This window comes from Poecile atricapillus, chromosome 5, assembly GCF_030490865.1.
Source record: "Poecile atricapillus isolate bPoeAtr1 chromosome 5, bPoeAtr1.hap1, whole genome shotgun sequence".
Classification (NCBI taxonomy): domain Eukaryota; kingdom Metazoa; phylum Chordata; class Aves; order Passeriformes; family Paridae; genus Poecile; species Poecile atricapillus.
The window spans coordinates 25,140,910-25,165,461 of record NC_081253.1 but is presented as its reverse complement, the minus strand read 5'-3'; the positions used below and the strand labels follow the sequence as shown (position 1 = coordinate 25,165,461).

The following is a 24,552-nucleotide window of genomic DNA, read 5'->3' as shown; positions in this document are numbered from 1 at the left end:
ATGGAAAGGCAGAAAAGAAACATACCTTTATGCAATAAATGAGCAGGTTAATTTAGATCATAATATTTACCTAATGCAGATACCTTGAAAAAAGTATAGTTTGACCATACCAATAAACTTATAAAATATGATACTCTAAAACCAGAATACATCAGTAGCTACAGATGCTCCTCCTGAAACATTTGACTAATGTAACCACAAAGCTGTTAATAATTAGCAGCACTAAAACAGCATAATTGAAAATCACTCCTCTTAACTGGGCAAACTTCTGTGGCTAAACCTATTTGGCCGAAGACACTTTAAAACCTGCTGTATGTATTATACTGTTGAAGTGTTAAGAATAAAGCTGAAGTTAAAAAATACGCAGCTCATTAGAATCTTTTGCTTTCAGTGTTCACTTCTATTTGTGATTCAGTAGCTGCAGCAACACAGATGTGTCATTGAAACAGAAACAAAGAAAAAACAAGTGTAAAACCCTATTGTACCAATAGAATGCTGCAAGTTGGCAGGACACAAGCTCAAGACATAGCCACCCTAAACTACATTAAATTTAATGAATTCCTAACCATCTTTTTACTTTGGGACACAGCAAATATGGTAAATTAATTATTCTTGCTAGTGGCAATACCAAGAGAACATCTCTAAAATAGTCTCAAAAAACAAAAGATGCCATTCCTCACCAATCTTTTGGAACAATGTAAGATTCTTTAAAAGAAGACAATGACAATTCACAATGAAGTACAAGAACTAAAGTAGATCAGGATTCACTGATTCTTTTGAAAAATACTTCTTAACTGTTTAGACACATACATTAGCTCAGGTACACACAGTATGAACACACAATGACCTTCTGATCCCAAGGACTCCCCAATTACAATGACCAGCACAGACTACAGCAAGACTGAATACCTGCTGCCTCAGAAACACACATAGGAATGGCTTCTATTGGCTTAAATGAACTTCATCCCTCCAAGTTAAAGCCCATGCTGGGGGCAGGGAGTTTTTTATAAACTTGGTTGATGAAGCAAATAGTAACTAGTGCTAGACAGACTGGGTGGAAGAGGTTCCCTCCACATAGTCACAAAGGTAACAATAGTCCATCTGACAGCAAACCCATTCAGCTATTCAAAAAAAATTTCAAAGTCAGAGAACATTTTCTGTTCTTTGTATGAATTCCAAACACTGACATGCATTGGACATAAAGGGTCCATTAAAAAAAAAAAAACAAAAAAGAACAACCACCCAAAAAAACCCCACCAACTAAAATATATACATCAGTTTCTTCAATGTTTCTTTAGTAACACCAAGATTCAAGACAGTTTCACTGAATAAAACATTTTAGAAAACTCACCATTTAAAACAAGCCATTAACTACCAAAAGGTGTAAAAGTTGACTATCTAAAGTTCCAAATAGCACTGTATCCATACACATATGCACAAACTCACATTTTGCTCATTACTTAGAGTGCAAAAGGAGTAGAATGGGTCCAAAATATGGTACATGAAAGGTAGAATCATTAACAGAGAAAACTAAACTTGCTCAGGAAAAAATCATCCTATTTTAAGGTTCTTGTGCTTTACTATGATAGAATAATCAAAAGGAGCATCAAGAATGCTGCAGGTTTCCATGTGTTTTAAAACTTCTAGGCAGGAGATTGCCTTTCTAATGTAACAGAGTAACTTCATAGTTCATAATGTATACAAGTGGAAGTCTTGCAAAAAAGAGAGTTTGCCAATTCTACAGTGTCTTCTGAATGCTCTGAAATTCAGAGCCCAGCAACAGAGATGGCAGGCTGTGCAAAGGGTCAGTGCCAGACAGCTTCAATGAAATAACACTTCTTGCCTGCTGAAGGCAGCAAATGCTGGATGACACCCCATTTTTGATCAGAGAAGAGATAGATTAAGGGCATACTTACTGAGAAAGCACTTGCTGAGAAGCTATGAAATAGAAAGTAATGAAAGTCTAACAACTGTATTCTAAAATACTAGGACAAGTTTTGTTTTGGTTTTTTTGCTGATTGATTGTTGTTTCTTTAAGTTTCTCTAGATTGAGATTGAAATTTTATTCTAATGAATGACCATGTCTAGAAGGATTCTTCACAGTATCTTCTTCATCATCATCATTAAAAGTCGACATGCCTAAAAAGAAATACTTAGTTTTGAAAAACAAAATGCCTCTTGTAAAAATAAAACACTAACAGTAGCCTGGAAGCTCTGGATAGCATTCAGGTATGGTTACCTGAATCTATATCTGCTCCTAAACATTTCTAAATGTTAGAAAGTCCATCTTGAAGAAACTGCAACTATGGTTCCAAAATATCCTAGCATCACAAGTGGGGAGAAGTTCTCTTACAGCACAGTACATAACCTGAGGCAGAAATTCAGCTGAAGTACAAACCTGTAAAAATCTATGTAAAGAAAATGTATGACTAAGTTACCTGGTATAATTCATAACAGCACTTGGCAAATGAATATTGAACAGTTACTCTAATGTGCATTTTACCTTAGGGCTGCAAGTCATGTTTGTGTTTAACATCAAGCCACTTAAAAGCTGTTTATCATCATTTCCTTTATGTGTGGGAGAACACTTTAGGAATTACTATGCAAATATTTACCAAATGTTAAATTAAAGCCAGGTCACATGAATGCACAAGTGCAATGTAGGCAGAGAAGTGACATAAATTTTAAAAAATGGGCTTGCCACTCATGTTGTTACAGATTCCTGACTTAGTTGTTGCCACCTAATATAAAACCATCACTGTTCTACTGTCTAAAACAGGTTCAAGAATTTTTCTATGCATTTATTTTCAGTCAACATACCAATCAATCTATAATTAAAGCACTCACCTTTATTGTTAGGTTTTTACATAAATCTATAGATTCACATTTTTAATGTATGAAAAACTTGGAGAGCATTCTTGACTCTTTTTGTTCCCAACTCACCTAAAATGTATCAATCTCTTTCCTGAAAACTAAGCAACATATCTAACAAATGTTACAGTCCACATTGGGTATTTCAGACTGTTAAGGAGAATCCTAACTTAAAGACGTTTCAGCTGGCCATCAATAAAATAAACACCACCACTTAAGGATTTCACGATTAATTATTGTTTGATGCTGTATTTTGTTCCGCTGTGTGGAATGCATAAAATTAATAGCCAACCACATATTGGAATTTTTAATTTAATATAGTAACAATAGGATGCACCAAAAAAAAAAATCAGAAATAGGACTGACTTTTCATGCTGATATTTCTGAAGTGCCTCCACATCAGTGTTTCACTAGAGCAAACAGACTTCAATGAAATACAGCATACAAATGGAAATCATATATGCCTGTTCCACATACACAACAGAATAAATGGTAGGTCAAACTTGGGGGAAGGTATGGCCTCTGGCCACATTGTTTTCTGTCATTTAGACAGTGTAAAAGTAAAATTAAAAATCCCGTAATCATAAACCATTTTCTGATAAATGGACATTTTAGGTTAAGCTCAGCAAAAGAGGTATTCTACCACAATCATTTTTATATTATAAATTGCAATGTGATGCATTACCTCAATATATTAAGTAGTATTTAATGATTTCTATAAGCATTTTAAGGCTACACAATGTATCATTATGCACAGCCAAACAGCAATAAGTATTAGTTACTCTCAGACCACAACTTGGGGAGGAGAGCACAAAAAGCAACTTGGAGAGGAACATATGGATGAGATTGGTCACAGCCTCAAGCCTCATCTTTAAATCCTACTCAAAGTTTACCACTGAATTAGATCTGCCTTAAGCATTTTTGGTTTGCTTACCAAAAGCACCTCCAAACAAGCCTGAAGTGGTACTTTATTCAAACTCCATCTCGACTGCCACCAACAGGGCTGCCATCTTCAGTTGTAGCAGAGGTGGGGCTCTGTTTCTACAGCACTATGAATACCGAGTTTCCCAAATCAAGAGTTGATCACAAAACAGATGATTGCACACAATAGACTATCACAGTCTGGAGCTGAACAGTTAGAGGTCAGCAACAACACAACATATGTGCATTGATGTCCTTGTACAACCTACAAGAAGCCCCAAGAAAAAATCCAAACCACCCCAGTATGCATCACACCCTGTCCATACAGCAGGCAAACAACCACCACTCCTACTCTCTTCATATGCACGAATGTAGAATTGTACCATTGCATATAACATTGTAGGTTACAGATGTAACAGCTTTATGGAATAAAAGGAGCCGCAAGAAGTTTCTGTAAAAATAAAAGATGAACAGCTACCTGCACAAATTAAGTCTGTTCCAGACATTACTGAATGCAGAAGTTCCTGGCACAGACCTCATCTGAATAAGCCTCCCTATACAAAATACATGAGTATACTCCATACACACATATGTGTATTTACACACGCACACACCTGTAACTGAATACAAATCGGCTCTTCTTTTCATGAAATTCAAAAAATGGAGAAAAAGCAATATTTAGGTTTCACTGCTCAGGAAGCTTCCAGAGTTTAGTTTACATTACATGTAACAGAGGATGTTACAAGCTCATATTTCTAGGTCTCAGTGTTGAAAAAATTAATTTTCACCATCTAATTAATTACACTGTCTTTATAGCATAACATTAACCAAAACATTTTTAACCCTTTCCAGTTAGAAATTCAAAAGCAGCAGAAATCTTTAAGACAACACAAGGAATAGAAACATGCTACAATACAGTGAGACAGTAAAAAAATTCCTTGTGTATTTCATGGTGCTATTGTTCTCCTTCACCAAAACTCTGACTCTGCTTGCATTAAGAAATGAAAATGTTGTAAGATGCTAGAGAGAAGATAAAACTTCTTTATAGCCTTCTACCAGCTGGAGTGACACACATTCTCTCAAGTTACTAATATTAAAGAAAGATCTATACTCAGTGAGCTCAATGACAGAAATTAAAGCTGAGATAAGGGCAAAGGACAAGGTAGTCTGCTCAGAAAGAAAATGCTTTTAAGCATCCAGAAATAAAACTACAGAAAACACAGAAGGCCATACAGCAGAAATAGTCTTAGAAAGGTGACTGTAAGGGATGCCTCCTAATCTGTCCTCCAGATGAAATAAAGTACTATAAAAACAAAGCAGCACAAGAAAGCATCTTCAGAGAGAAATTTTACCTTAACTGGGGGGGGGAGATAGCAAACAGAAAGAAGTTCATTCCAAGGAAAGTTGTGAGTACATGGAAGACAAAGCTCTTCGCTTTTCACAATAAATTTAGCAGGTCTAACAAGCTTTCAAACCTCATGCCAAAACATGATCACAAGAAGTAACACCAGTCTAAGTTGTTATACCCATGATGCTTTGCTTCTGACTAAAGCACACATTTTGATTTTTTTTTAGATAAGTTAGGAAGTTTTCTTCACACGGTAAAATAACACATAAGAAATTTCTCTCCTCTTAAAAAGAATAGATTAAATATTCAAATATAAGGTGAATTAAATATTATTTTCTTCAAACCAACACAATTTCTCCTACTCTTTAGAAGGATCTCTTTTCAAACTGTAGTAGAGGAAACTATTCCCTGTAAACAAGCTATTTTAAAAAATAAATCTCATTCTATGTATTTTCACACATACTAAATTTTTGTCCAGATTCATTCATTTTATCTCTCAATACTAGTTGTGGAAAACGTATTCTTCCCTCAAGCACTTCTTTTTTCAAATCATGATTAGATGTGATATAGCCAAAAGGTATAAAGTAAAAAAGGAGTTCTGAAAGAACAGTAATTTACATAAGAACACTTAAAATATTTAATTTTAAAAGTTTCTGTCTTTGAAGGTGCTAAATACCAGATGCCAAAAGAGGAACTAATCAGATCAGGTCAATAGAGAAACATTCATCTTTGTCAGAACGGTTGGGTTTATCTCAGTACATTTGCAGTTTTTGTACAGTCTGGTCACACTGCCTTGATGGCCCTTAAGGACAGCAAGGGCATAAAATAGACACTGGACTACCACAGATTTGTGACTGAAACAATCTGTTAACTATCCCAAAAAAAGCAGAAAAAAATCTTCTCTTGCTTTTCCCAGGCACAATGAACAACCAAAAAGCAGAGCTTCTTTTTAGTCTTTGGAATGAGGCCTAACACAGCACAAATACAGTCCACCATCAGCTTTATCTTTGACATGCTAAATGGTCCAAAATACCATTAATCAATCCCTAGTCACCAGAGGGACCTAGAATATTTCTTGACCTTTAGCCGTCTTCAAATAATTATGCTCTGAGAAATTAACAGGACCCAGTATTTCCATGACTAGTAATCAGAACACAACAGCAAGGACTGATGATCACTGCTTTCTGTCTTCACCTGTTCCCTGCACTCCACCATATACCAAACTTCATTTTGGAGGTATGAAACTTTCTTGCACTTTTTTCCCCTCTCTGATTAACTTTCATGTACAGTTAACACATTCTGTTTTACTTGGGAAGACAGACACTCAAACAGTGACTGGTTGTAAGAGCCACCTCATTACAGCAAGATGGGCTTAGACATCAGAGAGCTCTCACAGTGAAGATGTGGGCTACAAGGAACTCAGCACACAGGTTATACACACAGTTTCAACTGTTAAAAAAGTCCCAGTTCACATTTGAAGATAAAGATCCTGACCTAAGATCCTGGTAGACAAACCACAGTAAGACAGTGAAAGTTCTTCACATAGGCTATAAACCAAGGGGAGCACAGTGAATAGGACTCTTCCACTTGAGCCACTCAACACTTGCATACTGTAGGTCACAGCAGAAGGATGGACAGCAAGTCACTTCTGGCTCTCAAGGGACAGTGCTGGCAAAGAGGGACTAGAAGATTCCTTGTCCTTCAGCTATCTTTAAATAATTATGTTTTAAGAAATTACCAGGACTATATACTAATAATAAAGTCTTCATTTTTCACAAGGCAAGGAAGGTACTTCAGAAAGGAGAAAGAAGAGACGGTTTGAATATGCAGAGGGAAAAAAATACCTATCTCCCATATTCAGTCTGAGGAGGAAAACAGAAAAAGCTGCTTCTATCTCCCTATCATGGAACTCTCTATTTGTCAGAGCACAGATATATAAACCTAAAATGACCCAGATTATTTCAACTAACACTCCAACTTTTACTTGATTTGGAGCCCTGGAACCCTGCAAAAATAAGAGCATTCTGATTTTATACTGAATCTGAATGAAAAAACACTCTCTGAATATAGCTGCCTGAATATTACCTGAATAAAATAAAATACAGAGAGTACCTCAGGAGATGACCACACAGCCCACCTTTACATTATAGTGCAACATTTAAGAAGACTATTGCAGTGAAGACCAAGTATGCATGTTTCAGTTTTACAAAGAAAGCTGGAGATACACATTTAGACACAGGTCTACACACTGCACTTGTAACACCCAGCCAAAATCTCCCCCTCAAAGCCTCAGTTAAAGCTGGAGCACACTGTATGGCAGGCACTGAATCCAAGATAACTACACAAATGTAAGAATGTAAGTGTAAACTGATCTTCAGTTATAAACTAAGAATACCCTTTAGCTTTTCAAGTCCATAACATTAGACTGCTTCAACAATGTGGAAACACAGAAGACCCAACCTTGTGCAAATTAACACAAAAGTTCCAGAACAAAACATCTCTAAATAAACCTGCAAGATTTTAAAGCTTACCTTTCATATCCCAAGTCCTCCATGTCAAATATTATCTGCAATATTCAGAGTTGTATTGTTATGCTAATAAGCAAACTGCTAACCAGCTCCAGGCAGCTGGCAAGTAATTAATTTGCATTTAATGGCTTTTTGTTTGATTTCCTAAAGGTGACACTGCGGGGGCTAAGGACCACAGCTATGATTTCTTAAAATCCAAAATTAAGTGGGCAGACTCCCCATAGTAGTATAAAGCCACTCCTTCAAACTGTCATATATTTTTCACATAGAAATGAGAAGGAAAAAAACTTAAGAAAGTAAGAAATGCATGTATTAGAGTAGTGTACTTCAAAAGTAAAGTCCAGGTTAAGTGAGTGAACAATGCTGTTATTTTGCCAATAAAAACTGAGGATACCTTAAATTCAAATCATTCAGTATAGCTACAGATAAAAAAGAGGCTGGCTGCAAATTAACACAACTCAAGTTTGTAACAAACTCAGCACTGAAGGATACCAGATCTTCAACAAAACATGATAAATGGTTCACATCTCCAAGGGCAGCCAGCACATCAGCCCTGCATCTAGAAACCATCTAAGATTGTTTTATTTACAACTGTTGGGCCTTTCTTTGATAAAGTGATTAATGCATTTGCAGCTGACACAGGACTGCTTATCAGAAGCAGCTGGGAGCTTCAAAGATGTGATTGAGTAACACAAGACTCTAAACAAAACTGAATACAAATGCCTGTAAGACAATGCAGACCAAACATGCTGGAATCCTGTCAAACTTTAACACAAACTGAGCTTTAGACAAAGCACAAGTGAGGAAAAAAAAAATCATACTAAACTATAGAAGCATTTCCTTAATTCCTCATAGAAAGCCATCAGATTTTTTTTGGAATGCCTTAGAGAACAGCAAGACTTTTCTGCTGCAGTACCACCCTATTTCCTGCATGAGTCAATCACCAACCCAAGATTGGGAATTTTGCCAAAGACTGTCAGATTTGTAGTGTCAGTAGGAGTCAGAGCCAGTCAGAGCTCAGACCACCATTCCCTTCTCACACATCCAAACTGGTGAATTTCAGAAATGCCACCAATTCTCACTGGTCCCACTGCCTGTAACAACCTTAATGAACTCTCTCCATGCTCTATGAACACCTCCTAGCAGGCACAGCTCATTGGTTCCCTTAGAGAGGAGTTAGAGACCTGGGGTCTCTTTCCTCACTCAGAGAAAATACATGACCTTTCACAGTACATTCAGTGACCGTGCTCCAAAATCAAGCCATAAGGGACAATCACAGACCCAGTGCTATAAAGATGCTGAGACAGCCAGGGTAGTTTTAAATAACCAAAGCATTAGAAGCATTTGAAGATGTAAGAAGAGTCCCTCTGAGGCAGAAGTAAGTTCATTACAAATGAAAACAAAAAGAAAAAAAAAAAGAAAAAGTGGAAAGTAATATGGTGGTGGTGGAAAGCAATAGACTCAAAATTGGCTCTGCTGGGAGGGAAACAAAGGGTTTTACCCATACAGGTGTTGGAGCAAGGTTTACTAGATGATGCTGTAACCTATTTTATTCTCATGTGAAATACAAAATTAACCAGTTTCTCTCCTCCCTTTACTTCTCAGGAGGAAAAAACAACTGGGTCAATAATATTTTGAAGGCACAACTAACAGTAAAGCACGACCTAATTCCATAAAGCCTAGTCAGCTTCACTGCTTCTGGCTATTGTTTAAAAGAAAATAATCAGGAAGTTTAAAAAGAAATACAAATATTTAGCAGCTTAACATTACACTGTGAGGATTATTCTATAACCTGCAATATTTTGTGCTATATTAATAAAAATTTATATCATCACAGTACAATGTGGGTAAGTTTAGTATTTGACTTCCAAGATACAGCATATATGCCCAGTGAACAGCTGAAACAACCTCTACCTTTAAACACATTGCCAAAGCCAAGTGATGGAACTGGATTAAACCCACACAAGGCTCCTGAGAACAATTTCCACCTTCACCTGACTGAAACAGAGAACATGCCAGAATTAATACATCATCAAAACTTGATGTCTAACCTCAACACGTGAAGTGAATTTTGGCCAAATAAAAACAGTGAAGAGACTGATATTATCCACTTTTTCATTGAAATTTAATACTACTAATGTGCATACTGGTTGGCCCTGCTTTTATCCCAAAGGGCTCCTTTCTTCTGCTATTCCAAGTGTCTTCAGAAAAACAGAATCACAAAAGAGTTGGGAAGAAACGTCTTCACAGATTTCAGAGGGAAAAAGAAGGTAGCATCAAAGTCACTGCAAAACAACTAACAGACAGGTAGGTCTAAGTAAGTCAAGTACAACATTTAGCCCAAACGTGAAAAATGACACCTGAGGCACACATTGCCGTTACTGTTTGGTAGCAACTTTCTCCAACCCACAGGTTGAAAGGGGGCCACATGGAAAAAAAACCCTCCTTACACAACTTTCATCCCACCAGTACAACCCATAATAAAGTAAATATGAAAGCAGCTGATAAACAAACTTGTTTAAATGCTGTATTTGCCTATATTTTCCATCAGTTCTGAGATGCCATTACAACCTTCATTTTAATTTGCAGCTTGATGCCATCCATCACTGATACAAATGAGTCCAATTTACTTTTCCATCAGCTACCTCATTTATTCTTTTTGGGCTCCAGAGCTGTACCCACACACATTAGCTCCACATATTATATCATGCTTAATCACCAACAAAAATAAGAAAGAAAATTAAACAAAGATTTACTGAAAATACCTACAGCTAAGTGGACATAACACAGCCATTATTCACAAGAACCCTCGACCCTAACCGTGTTACAGGAACATTTTAGCACAATGCACTGTCAATAGGACTTACAGAATAACAGTTCCCTTCTCAGCAAACGACGATCAGATCTGGTTCCCAACTCTCACACACAAAAACAAGCAGAGAGCCGGTCCTTGACAAGTTGCTGAAGGCTTTTCACCCAAGTAATTGGATCTACTTCCACTAAATTTTATCACTATATGCAGTGCCTGAAAAGGAAACCAGTTCTTTTTCTTCTTTAAATGGTTACTAACAAAGGACACTGCCATTGTCAGTTAATAGAAAAAAAATTATAACATCAGAATTTACTGGTCTAATGGTCACAAAGAAAGTGATTTGGACTCCTACAGAACCTGCAACAGCTTTGGCTGCATTATTAAAGGTATCTCTTACGCTATGACATTAGGCTCAAAAACAAAAGCACACAGAAGACCCCCAAGAAAAACAGCCTGAAAATTCATTAAGTGTGCTTCAGCTTACAACAGTATTTAACAGTTTGATCATTGAACTGGAGCTTGTACCTTTCAATATTAACTCAACCATCACAAAAATACATGATTCAAACTCACCATTTAAAAGTAAAACCTAGCTTTTTTCTTCCCAGTTAAAAGAAACTCCATCCCACAAAGCCTCCTTCATCAAACTTTCTTCCCAGATTGCAGTAAAGTATTATTTCACTGACAAAAACCACTAGCATGAAATTTATCATAAACAAGATGTTTCAAAACTGAAACAACATTTTGCAGAACATTAGCAGTCCACTACAATCCATTTCAAAACTACTTTGGTCTGCACCATGGTATGTGGAACTAAGACCTGCACTATCAATCCTGCTTATGAACACCAGCATCCTAGATTTTGCTAAATGATCAAGTTGGGGTTTTTCATAATGATAAGCCAAATAGTTAATCTCTAAATACACAATGCATAAAAGGGATCATTTCAAACCAGAAAAATGGAAGACATAATCACCACAGCATTCACATTTGAATGACAGCTAAACATAAAGACACATCAAGCATTCAGCCATCTGGAAATAAGATGTGTTTTTTTTTCATATTGTCTATTCTCAAAGCCTTAAGGCAAGAGTCAGAGGTTGACCAAGACTTCCATTTAGTGAGATGCTCATTTCCTATCTACAGCCATTAACGAACTGCACTATGAACAATAAGCCAGACTCCTCCACTTTCACTGCATTCAAAGACAGTTGTGTTATACCAGGACAAACAATGTGTGCATACTGCCAGATGTACTTTATATTTGGAAAATAGGAAGCTACCAAAAAAAAAAATAATCTAATGTTTTCCTAGTGTATTTGAATATGGCTTATTTAATAAAATAATGACAGCAATTAATATATCATTTTGTTATGCCAGACAAGAAAAAATATGATGCAAAATTCCTGATACATAAATAAAAACAACCAAAGTATGTATTCAGGCACTATTCAGAGTTAAATGGTAGTGAATACTGTTGCAGCAAAATAAACAACAACAACAAAAAAATCACACTGCAAGCACAGCTACCAGAGACCTGGGACAACCAGAGGAGAATGCAGTCCAGCTTTAGCATTACATTTTTAATAATACATGAAGGACCTAGTAAGAAAAAAGCACCCTGAATGTACAAACACAAACAATCTAGTCCTCTCACATTCTCATTTGCAGCAATTACTCCCCCACAGCACAAAAAATTCCATTCCAATGGAAAACTACCTAAACCAACATTTTCCAGGCTCAGGGATTAAGGGACCAGCACTGGCATACTCTGATCCATTTTACTCCAAGCGGAAGTATGTGAAAAGAAGTATTTAGAGCAATTCTGTTCTGTTGACAGTTTGAAAAAGTGACTTGAATACAACAACAATCACAAGGAAGAAAATACCCTTAGAAATAATATATTTAAAAAGCACAGGTCATGAGTGTTCTTCTAAGCATTTATGAGATTTGATGAGTTTTTAGAGCAAAATTTAATTCTTAATTTTGTTCTTCACTAAGTCAGTGAACTGGTTTCCATGGGGGCTTTTTAGGCAAAGTTAGTACCTCCCATCAGCCAGCAGCTAAATGAGAGCTATCCAAATCACTGCTCCTGAAACACTAATACAACAGACTTCTCTGGATTTTTACGTGCAGATCTTCTTGCCTCACACAGGAGGCAAGAGTTATTATGACAAAGAGTCATAATTTATCATTGACAGACACCAATGTTAAATTATTTTTTTCACACACACATGCATTTTTTTTGTGGAAAAAAGTACATCTTCCTTTTTATTACAGTCTAAACAACACATCATGACTACTACTAGGGAAATGCTGGTCTTTGTGCACAGTGTTGAAATGTCAATAAACCTTCTCCTTTCTGTCACCCAAAACAACTATTTCAGGTTTCCAGCTCTTCAGGGGGTTTTCTTTTTGTAGCTTATAATGCCAGGAACTCCTGAAACATTTGTTCAGGATACATTTATTACAGCCAGCAGGGGAAAATTAACTGTGAATTGGAAGCAGCTTGGTTTTTCAAATAAGCCTAATTCTGTCGGGGCTGAGCATGCTAACTGCCATCAGTCCTTAAAAATTTCAGCAAATCTTTCCACCCTACACAAGATATGGGAAAATTGAACTGAACAAAGTAATCACTTCTCCAATGTTCTATTCTTTGAGCAGACAAGGAACAGGTTGAGAGGCGTAACAACAACAGAAGAGGACAGTCAAATTTCCAACATTACTAAAAAAATACAAATGTGTTAAAAAAAGCAACAGTGAGAAACAGGCTTTTGAAAAATATGCAAATTAAACAAATTTTATATATTAGTACACTGTTGTAACCTATTCTATAGAATGGGGAAGACTGAGGGGGTAACCTAGAGAAAAATACAGAATTTCTATAGAAATCTCAGTAGAATGAATAACCTAAAGAAAATACAATTTTCAAAGTCAAAGTGAAGTATGCTACATTTTTTACACACTAGAACAGACCAGATATTTCCACAAATTAACTCATACACAGTATGAAATAAACTACCTTGTAAAAAGAATCTAACAGACTGCTGACAACTCCCTACTGCAGTCAATTATTTCATTTTTCAAAAAAAAAAATCATTATACCTTAACAAAAATCATTGTTACAGCAAATAACTTTTTAACTCAGTCTGAGTAGAAGGGACGTGATTTGGAGGCAAACAGCATTCATAAGCTCAAAATATATAAACATTTGATTGATGTATATTATATTTGCCTCATTTTTTTCCTCTGAAATCTTAACAAATACTGCACTTTTTTTTTCTAAAAGCAAGTCCTCTGGAATCTTTACTCAGCAAAACAAAAAATCCTGTATGACTTCTGGTTTCCATACAGGCTTTCATGTAGACTAACCTGTCTACAGTGACACCAACCCACATAAAACTTTTTAGAAAAATAACTTAAGCAAGGAATGGAAGAGTTTGGGACTATTTATTTCAAAAGCAGAAGCTGCTTCAGTTTAAAAAAATGTACAGGTGAGATGCAGCACCATCACCCAATTTACTGATGATTAAGTATGACACAAGTTAGAGGAAGTTACTTGGTTTTGCCCAGGACAGAGTGAGGCACAGTTTTCATTGCACAACTGGTAAAAGAGAAAGGGTACAATGAGCCATTCTAGACTTAAACTTCTGCAAAAAGCAACATTGCCTTGGTCAGATTTTCAGAACCTCTGAATTCCTTCTATTTCTAGAAGAGCTACAGACACATTGTCACAAGGAGCTTTCCCTATTGCTTACCCTACTTGTGCACCATTGTATTTCTCACCTGCCCTTGTGGTGTTTAACATCTAGGACTGATCAAAAAAAATTCTGAGATGAAACTTCTCCATCAAAAACCTTACTGAAATACTGAAGAAATCCTTATAGAAAAGAGAGCATTTTAATAGCTGCTCAAGCAGGAATCCATAGGAAGGGTGTTCTGCAACTGACCAGCAGGCAGGAGTAGCACATGGAATTCTGACAAGCTCTGGAGGAAGAAGTTAGCTAGGCAGAGTTCCAGGTCACTTTCTATCGTCTTTGCTCATGAAACTCATCACTTACAAAAGGTCTGTATCCAAAGCAGCCTGCAGCCTACATTTCCAATAAGAGCAAAGTCTTTAGAGCTTTAAATTTGTAGTCTGTTTCACTTCTGGCTTGTGCTCAGAAATAAGAATTGGCAAACAGAGAATGTTAGTGGAAAGCTTTCTAACACTAAAAATGGTACCTACCAAATGAGTATCACAGAGGATTTAAAAAAAAAATTATCATCATCATTTTGGGCAAAGGTCACAGCAGGCAAACTGCATTCAACAAAAAAATGCCTGACCTACAGGAAATGAACTGAATGGTGCCTACATTCAGCCATAGTAAAACTCCTTAAAACATGGCAAAATGATGCAATTATCCCAAATCTTCACCATGAAATTCTGGTCTTACCACCATTAATGACACCCAACATTGCAAGACTAACAAAAATATAAACAAAGGCTAGGAAAGAGTACATGGCCTCAAAACTTATAGTTGGAGGAGAAACATAAACAGGGAGCTACTTTATTATGGACATCATCAACATTTATAACATTTATAAAGACACACTGAAGTCTGCCTGTCCCCCTGGCACACCAGTCAAGAGAACAAGCTACAGAGCAGGTACAAGCACCTTTTCAACCAGCCCATCCTGTAGCAGATCATCACCTGAAGATCAGGCAGACCACCCATGTACTACTGGACAGACAGAACCTTGTCATGGCAGCTTTCAGAGGAGTGTCAAAAACACTTAGCTATTTTACCAGTACCTCTCACGGGTAATGAGAAGGCCTAAAGCCATGCTCAAATTACAAGAAATAACCCTTAATTGTAAAAAGGTCTACAAATGGGTGTTCCAGGGTTTGGATACAGAACAAATACACCATATACATGGGATATGTATATAACAAACACACCATCTACATAGGATTAACCCACAGGGATTTATGACTTGTTTCTCCTTTGAAGGTCCAAACATAGACCTGCTGGATTCTAACTTCTTTTGAGCTGGAACTACTCTTACTTGAACTGTACATGGACACTCAAAAGAAACAGGAGATGATTATATAAAGGTTTTTTTGTCTCCTCTCAGAAAATCTATAATTTAGATGTTTAGGTTTGCCAATAAAGACGAACTCAGCTGTTGATGGATTGATGAGAATAAGATGGTATCTTTTACAAAAATGTGAATGTCTTTTAAGGTTCTAGGAAAGAGATACGAGTAGAGAAACTGATTCGTCAAAGTGAAAAAATAAAGCCACACAATTTTCAAGGAATGCAGGTCTCTGTTCTTGGGATTGCATGTAATTCTCCTTTAAACATTCAATTTTCTTCCACTGATTGAGATAGTACTGCAACTTTGTAAAGGAAAATGATAGGGAGGGTGTGTGTTATGATTCACCAATAGATAATATTTTATTATTAATATGAAAACCAGTCTATCAGACAAGCTGTACTGCAAAATCATTTGGCTTGATGAAGCCTCATCTTTGAGGTCAAATCCCTAGCCAGGAAAAAGAGAGAGTCCAGTGCCAGCTGTTAGCTTCTCCTCATCAGACTGACTGTGACTCCAACTATCAGTCTCTGTACGAGTACAATCACCCATCTTTCTCCCTATCTACCCTTCAGTCCAACGGTATCCCTGTTTTAGGCTATAAGAAACATGTTCATTCAAGCATTCTGTAGTTTTACTTTCCATACACATAACAGCCAATAAAGAAAAATACTGAGGTAAGTCTCTGTGGCAACAAATGCTGCCAGTGCATTCTCGTGAAACCAATGAGCAACTTGTCTGGAACCTCCCAACTCAGGAGCATTCTCAAGAGCAAGTCAAGCACCGGAGCAGTGCTGTGACACCTGCCACAAAAAAGCCAAGTCATCAGTTCTGAATAGATGTACTTAGTGGTGACATAACAATCACAGGTTTACACTGGAAAGGAAGAGACATTGTGATTACATTAAAATACTACAACAGTTCCCTTAATGGAGATGTCTCTAGCACAATCATTAGGCATAAAGAGGAAAAAAACCCCAAACATTTACAAAATCAAGTCTACATACTTTCTCTTTACAGTGAGGAAAACAGTCCAAAAAAGTCCTATCCAGTGCAAACAGTCATTTGTTATAACACTAAGTTTCCTTTACAAATAAGTTATTGAAGTAATCCTATGGAAGTAATAAATTACTGATAAGAAGGCTTACAAAACTACCAGAGCAACATATAACCTGAGGGAAACAAAAAAAATGCTTTTATTAATGACAATATTACACAAATATTTCAGAGGCTTTTTTCCCAAAAGTTCTTGTAACATGGTGATTTTCTAAATTTCTCATATGAAGCACCTTTCTCAGTTTAACAATGTACTCAGGGCACTGTCTAGCTCAGTGGAATTTACAAGACAATTTCTATCAATAAGCCATTCACATGAGCCTGTCATTTCTGCTCAGTCAGTTCCCTGACATAAAATGGGTATATCCTTATGCACAAGATTCAAGAATGGAACAGAAAAATACAAAGCAGAATCTGTTTTCAATGATACTAATTGCTCAAGACTTCAGTGTTATCATATTCATTAAGCATGAAACACAGGCATGTTTATAGGGGGTTAGAGGGAGTTTACAATAATGAAGCAATAGGTCATCATGCCTAGGAAAGCTGCAGTTCTGACATTCAAATCATTAGGAAAGCCTAAAGAATGTTCTGCTCAAAGGGGAGGAAATCTGCTGCTTCAGTAGCAGGATGCCAGACGGCACAGTATGTTGCAATTCAACTGACCTATGAGTAAGGAGGAGAGTTAAGTCACACAACATAAAACATTATGCCCAAATAACTGTATCTGTTAAATTAAAAACATTATGTTTTTCAGAAAATATCAGTAGAACACAACCTTCCATTTTCTGACACTTAAGCAAAAAAAACCTGCATTTTATTCAGCAAACAAAAGCACCTCCCAGTTCCATCCCATGCCAGAAATACCATTTGAGGTTGGAATTCCTTCTTCACAAATTCCTACAAGTCTACTCAGAGTTCATCTTCAACTTGGCAAAGAGCAACAGCAAGCAGTCACTACTTAGAACTCTGTACTGCTCTTTAATGGTTCCCTCCTATGACTAACTTAACATTCAGTTAGTACAGAAATCTTTGCTGTATCTCTATTAATAACAGCTGAATAGTACTTGGAACTTGATAAATACGATCTGGGAGAAAAAAAATGAACCCTCGGTATTATCACATACACTCAAGTCTGACCTGCAGTATTTTCAGGACAGGTTACTCTCATTTTGCCTATTGACTTTCTACCACTTCTATCCAGCTCTATCCTTCAACTGAGCTCCCCTGAGAGATGCTAGCATCAGGTAACTCAGTATTCAGCCAAAAGCTCGTTACTGGCAACAGTCAACTCCTTAGAAGGGAAAAAGGGGATAATTTTTTTTTTCCATGTTACATAAGTACATAGTGTCCTAGAAGACATTTTCTATGATAATTCTAAATTCAACAGCAGTTTTTCTGTAGAGATTATAAACACCTGTGGGTAAAGAGGAAAAGGAGTTTGAAAATTGACCAAAAATCTAATTACCTCAGCACTAGTGGCTATGATGTGACACAGCAGCAGACGTTTTACACAAAAGTGATTAAAACACAGGCACTTTTTAACTCTCAATTTTTCTGGTCACTGTAAAAGTGATCCAGAAAATTCTTAAAGGGGCCCAAAATTTTGCTACTTGAAAGATGTTCCCAGTCTCAAAGAAATATCACCACTAGGGTTTTTAAGTCAAGAATTTCTGAAATAACCTGTCTCCTTCCACTTTCTTTACTTTCTCTACTCACATAGCCTGTATTCCTATATATGAGTCAGTTACTCAAACTCATACAATAGTAATGAGAAAGCAGTGTATCAAGTTATAGTCTCATTTTTTAGTACAGTATCAGAGTGACAACTCTAAAGGCTGAACACAGAAATGATAATCAAGCTGTTCACTGAAATATATCAGTTACCAAAACAATGTATAAGCTCATTAACATAGCGTAGCTGATTAAGCAAACTAAGAAAAATATGGGAATTAAGAGTTAAAATAGTTTCTAGGAAAAAAAAAGGTACTTAAAGATAGAATTGTTTTGGTAAAACAAAGATTATGGATTCACCCCATCCCTATTAGAGCAAAAAAATACAATAAACTAAGACTAACGGGGATAGGGAAAAATACCCAACCTAGAGACCAGGTCCAAGACAAAAGTGCAAAAGTGCCACACAAATACAACTCTATTACTATGCATTTAAAAAGGACTAAATACTTAAAATTTGCCCAAAACAACAAAAAAAAAAGTCATAGAAAGGACTTCTTTCAAAACTTTTCACATATATCTTCTGAAAAAGTTCCAGTTTTGCAAACATCTTTTGTAAGCATTGGAGTCAGAAAAAATTCTCCCTATCCCAAATATATTTAGAGAAACTACAAGAACATTTAGTTCTACTTCTGTTTGCTGGCTGATTTACAACAACAATACCTAATTCCAGAACACTAATTGTCATGTGGTCAGCAAGCAGGAACAGAAAGAAACTGAGAAAGTATTTTATTAGTAGAACTCACAAAATTATATAAACAATCAACCTGAAGTACTAGCTCTTTAAATCCATCTAATTTGGGAAGACTCATCGATACAACCCAAATCACCCATTTTTTCCTCATTCTAATCAAAACCACAACATTTTTGAATTAACCTACTATCTTACTGCTTCCTGCTCAGTCTGACTGCCAGTCAAAATTCACATCACCATTCCAGGATTATCTGCTGGTCTCTGGATGTTCTCATGAATGGGAAGACACTGTCTAATGCCTGTTACAAGTGGAGATCAAGTTCCTGGAAAACAAGGCAACTAATATTTCACTCTCTCCGCCCGCATTCCCAAAGGAGGCTCACAAAGGCTGTTGAGAGTGAGCCACTCCAGAATTTAACTGCGCCTAAATTTTAAACCACAAATTGCAGCGCTTATTAATTTTGTTGCATGACTTCCATGTCCCACCCATTCAGCTGGCTCCCACAAACACGACTGCAGGCAGCCAAAGTAGTCACTTCAATCAAGCCATCCAGGTAAGTGCCTGGATGCAAATGTATGCAAACATGAGTAAATGAATACACAGATGATAACCACCACTTGCCGATCTCTGGCTCCTCCAGAGAGATAAAGAACATCTGGAGCAGCAAGATGCTTCACACATTTTCCTCAGAAAAGTTTCACTGCAGTTTAAAGAAAAGTCACAGTGGATTTCACTTTGCTAGTTTCATTTCCCTGGGCAGAAATCTCTTTCTGTACCAACATCATTCAAGGCCTCTGAGACAGCAAGCAAGGATCTCCAGCTGAGCCAAGGGCTCCACTGCAAAGCTGGTAATTCAGCTGTTGCCTCAAATGTGGGAGAACAGCATTTCTGTTCTGTGGGACAGATGTGAGCACAACAGTGCATCTAGCTTGAGTGCATTTAGTTCCACGTGCATTTTAAGGAATTGCTCTCAACAGGACCACACAAATCCCATGAAACCCTTCCATGCTGACCCAGAACTCCTCTTTTTCCTCTCATTCATACACTTGAGGGAGGAAAAAAAAAAAACTGACCGGAAAACACTCAACAAGGTACCTTGTCCTGCATCCAAGGCTATGTCTTAACAGCTACAGAGAAGCAAACACAGTATCAGGCACAGCAACTCAACTCTTTTGCAGTACATCTGTTCTCACTCAAGCAAAGAATCCTAAATGCAACAGATGACACACAACTGCTCCCCAAGGCACCAAAAAAATCAAGTTAGGGACTGGGCTGATGATAAGGAATCATTAATCCTACTGTATCTACCTGTCAGCAGGAAGCTTAATGTACATTGCTAAACAGCAACAAGACCAGATCCTGAGTTACAAGAGTTCCAGCAAACTTCATTCTGCTCAAGTCACTTTCAGAGCCGGCAGTGACATCCCTGAAATTATGGATTATTTACAATTCTCACAAAGCAGCCGATCAACAATTTCTTGAACTTCTATGACTACCCACATCACAAAATCCTAGACCACAGAAATCTCTTAATTGATACTGTAATACAAAGTTCTTAAGACCAGGTAGTTATTGTATCCTCCATTGAATCAGACAGGATCTGCCCATTCAGAACTACTGCAGTATCTCTAAAAGCCACTAAATTCAGTAGCATCAAGAAATAATTACTGTCTGATTTCTCAACTGAAATTGGCCCAAAGTTTTGGTTCAGTTAACAAAGCAACTTCATTAACTGAGGCAAATAAGCCTTCATGACCAAATCTTGACAACACAGTCCAGTCAAGAAACCAAATCAAATTTGCTAAGGAAACACAGGAGGCTACAATAAGCAACTACCCACCAAGTTCTCAGCTATCTACCAAAAGTCTCACAGAAACAAGAGACTTAATAATTTACTGCATCAACTTTCCTCTCATCACAAGTATAAAGAAGTGTGAAGTAGTTTAAACCAATTCAAAAAAATTTATTTGCATACATGTATTCAAGTATTTCACAATATACATCAATTAATACTCTAATCTTGTATCTTCCCCTATGCCAGACAAGTGACTGTAGTGTAAAAGCAAAACTAGACTTCCAGGAGGACTCCCAAAATGCAGAGCCTCTCAAATATTTTTGTGTATATTTGACAGTACCATAACTAATAAAAAGTTCCTAAAGTTTGTATCCTAGCTACCTTTTTTCATTTTCCCTTCTACAACGACGAAAGATATTCCTTGTATCAATTCTCCCTCCCTCTCCAAATACTTCAGGCACTTTAACAATAAAATTTTCCACTTGGCTCCTTTAAAAGGTTTTAACACTTGAAAAAAAACTTACAAAAAGAACACTTAACATGCCAATGGAGAGAGCAGCATTCTGTCACAAAGTATTCCAAACATTCTAGATATTTTCAAAAGAAAAACAAATATTCAGTTATCTTTAGCACAAACCTGTTTATGTGCACACCTCACAGCACATTTTAGCTGCTGATTATCTTGAGATAATCCCATTCCCGGTAGAATTTTACTTTTTTTAAAGAAAGTTAATTTTAAAAACAGCAAAGAGAAGGAAGGTGGCAACACACCCAATCCATCATGTTACATCAGAGAAAAAATACTCCAAAAGCTAATAAAATTAATTGAGACATCTGTATGATCTATTTTACCAACCCCAAATTTTCCCCCAGGAAAGCAATCTAATGCTGAATGATGCTTGTCAAGATAAGAAGAAATTTATCTTTTTGGCCAGTTGCACTGCAAACCTTGTAGACTGGAAGCCAGCTAATCAAAGCACTACAACAGAACTGTTTACATTTCCAGTGAACGGGGGAGGGAGAGAGGATGCACCAGGCATAAAAGTTTTCTTTAGCAGCTTGAATGAGAACCTATTCTGCTTTTCAAGTCCTTAGGTCGCTCCCCCACTCTGCCTCTTCACACATCCTTGTATAAACTCTAGCTCTGAAGCTCCATTACTCAGCAATCAGCAATTTTTGAACAAACTGGCCCGTACCCACTTTGTCCAGCTATGACCCAGAATAAAGAACTCAGCATTTTTGTAATGAAATAAGCCAAAAAAACAAAACAAAACAAAACCCCAACAACAGCAAAAACAACCAGCTTATTTGCAAAGGAAGAAATATAAGGTCAGAGACATGTACTACAAGGTCAGAAACATGGACTCTGGCCTCTGGCTGTCCTATAAAGAAGGCTGATGGCTTTGACCTCACACTGAAGGGCATACAAGAACAAAGGAGATGATTACAAGGCATAAAAAAAGTAAAATTCTTTAGATACTACTTTCATAGCAAATTGGTTACAAATTCTTAAGAACTGTAGCACACCTTAAGTGTCTGGCATTTATCTGAAGCTTTCTCACGCCGTTGGAATTTCTATCCTATAATTGCTTATTGAGTCTTCTAGAACAGACAGGGCTTCACCTCGAAAGGCAGGCACCCTTCTACTCCTTTCTAAAGGAATGAAAAAAAGTAAATAAAGAGTAGAAGAGGAAAGGGATTTGAAATCCTTACACAAAGGCTTTGTAGGCCACCTTTAAGCCATCATCATAAGGCTAATTCCAATATCATCACAAGCACAAATCAAAAGCTGAAATCAATTTGTAAATTTCTCAATTCAACACAGCTGAAAGTAATTCTGTTTCTGGTAAAGCCCGTCCCTTGAAGGCATATTTTAGTACTCTGAACTACACCTCGGTGCAAAAGAGCTCACCGAGTGTTGACTCTAACAGCAGCAAGAATTCTATAAACATTTTTTAGTTATTACACACAAACAGCATCATTAGGAAAAAAGACTTTTAATGTAAAATATTTGTCAAGTTCTATGTGTCTTAAGGCAGGTTGAAGCATGACACTTGCTCAGAAGGACCAACATGAAGACCATAGCAATCTCTAGTAGAGCAGTCTAAGCTGTTCATTATGTATTTCACATATCAGTAGCAAGTATTTCCTCAAACTAAATCTGCAAGAACAAGCATTTACTTCCAGTTTTGAATTCAGGACATCAAACAGTTGACTGGGCCCAACTAATTAGCACATGTCACAAAACAGAGCCCATAAGATGTTGGCTGGACTTTTTACCCAGACGTTTTAGGAAGATGAACAATCCTGCAAGCCCTTAATTCAGGGCGCATAACTGGAATCTCTTTCACAAAGCAGTATTTGCAACACTAGGCCTTTCATCAATACTGAACAGTATCCCGTTAGCCTTCAGCACCTGCCTCTCGGAGAAAAAAAGAAAAGATATTTTTATGCTCAATTAGGTACAGCCAAAGAAAAACTTAAAGCTCCTTTCAAGTAAAGAAAATCACCTTCCCATGTAGATAGCACCTCACCGAGCAGCTGATGCCAGAAAACACAAGCTTGAATGAAACTGACTTATTGTTGCGCTCCTGTCTGTTTCAAGTTTGTTAGTCAAGGCGCACAGCAGTAAGAGCCATGCTGGCTGTGCAGCTGAGCGGGACACGCTCCGCGCCCGCCGGCATCAGCTGCTCGCACAAAGTACCTGCCAGCTTCACTCGGGCAGGGGGGCCGTGCCCGTGTGCCCGTGGCCCCAGGGCCCGGCTGCCCACCCGTCCCTCCGCGTCCCTGCAGCCCGGCCGGCCCCGCGCCAGCCCCGGGCCTTCCCCCCGCCGCCCCCCACCCCGGGCCGGCTCCGCGCACGGCCCGCCCGCCCCTCACCTTCTCCTGGGCCTTGCGGTAGCGCTGCAGCGCCTGCTGGGTCAGGTCCCGCACGCGGAGCTGCCCGTCCTTGCAGGGCACCACGATGCCGGTCCTCCCGAAGCACACGGTCACTTTCATCTCAGCGCGCCGCCATGCCCGCCCTGCCCGCCCACGAACGGCGCCCGGCCCGGGCCGGCAGCGCCGGCAGGTGCGGCTCGGCGGCCCCACGGGGGCGGGCGGCAGGTGCTCCCGCGGGGCTGCGCCTTAGAGCGCGGGCAGCGCCGGCAGCGAGGCCCGGCCGCGGCCTCTCCTTCCGCCGTGCCCGCCCCGCCCCGCGCGGCGCTCCGGGAGGCGCGGGCCGGGCCGGGCCGGGCGGGGCGGCCGCGGGCGGCGGCGGCGCTCGCCCGGGGCATGGAGCGCCGGGCCGGGCTTAAAGGGGCCGCGGGTAAGAGCCCCGGGCAGCGGCGCCCATCCCGTGCGGCCGCAGGATGCGTGTCCCCCGAGCGCCGCGCGGAGCCGAGCGGCCGGCCAGCGTGCACCCACGCCGCAGCACCCAGCCCGGTCTGCGCCGGCAGCCACCGGCGTGAAATGCTGCGCTGGAGCGCGGGGCTCTGCGGGCCGCGGAGAGTTGTGCGCCCGGCTGGCCGAGCAGCCCTCCCGCCAGCGCTGGGCTGGACCGCGCTAGGCACAGAGCATCCCTCGCTCATCGAGCGGGCCCTGTGGCACACAAAATACACCTAAGAGAGAAACTGTGCCCAGCCTGCTCCGTGGTGCAACGACCAGGGCCACAGCACAGCCCTTGCCCCACGAAGCTGTGAAACACCTGCGCACAGCTGCCCGCCCCGACCTTC

General features: G+C 38.8%; 1 protein-coding gene across 5 annotated transcripts in view; it reads right to left on the bottom strand.

Moving 5' to 3' along the window:
• The window catches only part of PARD3B (par-3 family cell polarity regulator beta), a 393,890-nt gene extending 369,841 nt beyond the window's left edge, over positions 1-24,049 (bottom strand). For 2 of the 5 annotated variants that reach the window (XM_058839501.1, XM_058839502.1), the window contains exon 1: positions 23,720-24,049. In XM_058839501.1, coding sequence (XP_058695484.1) covers positions 23,720-23,839 — 120 coding nt within the window. In that variant the 5' untranslated portion in view covers positions 23,840-24,049. The remainder of the gene's footprint in view (positions 1-23,719) is intronic. The other 3 variants (XM_058839498.1, XM_058839500.1, XM_058839499.1) reach the window with 2 other exon arrangements.
• Between the last annotated feature and the right edge of the window lie 503 nt (positions 24,050-24,552).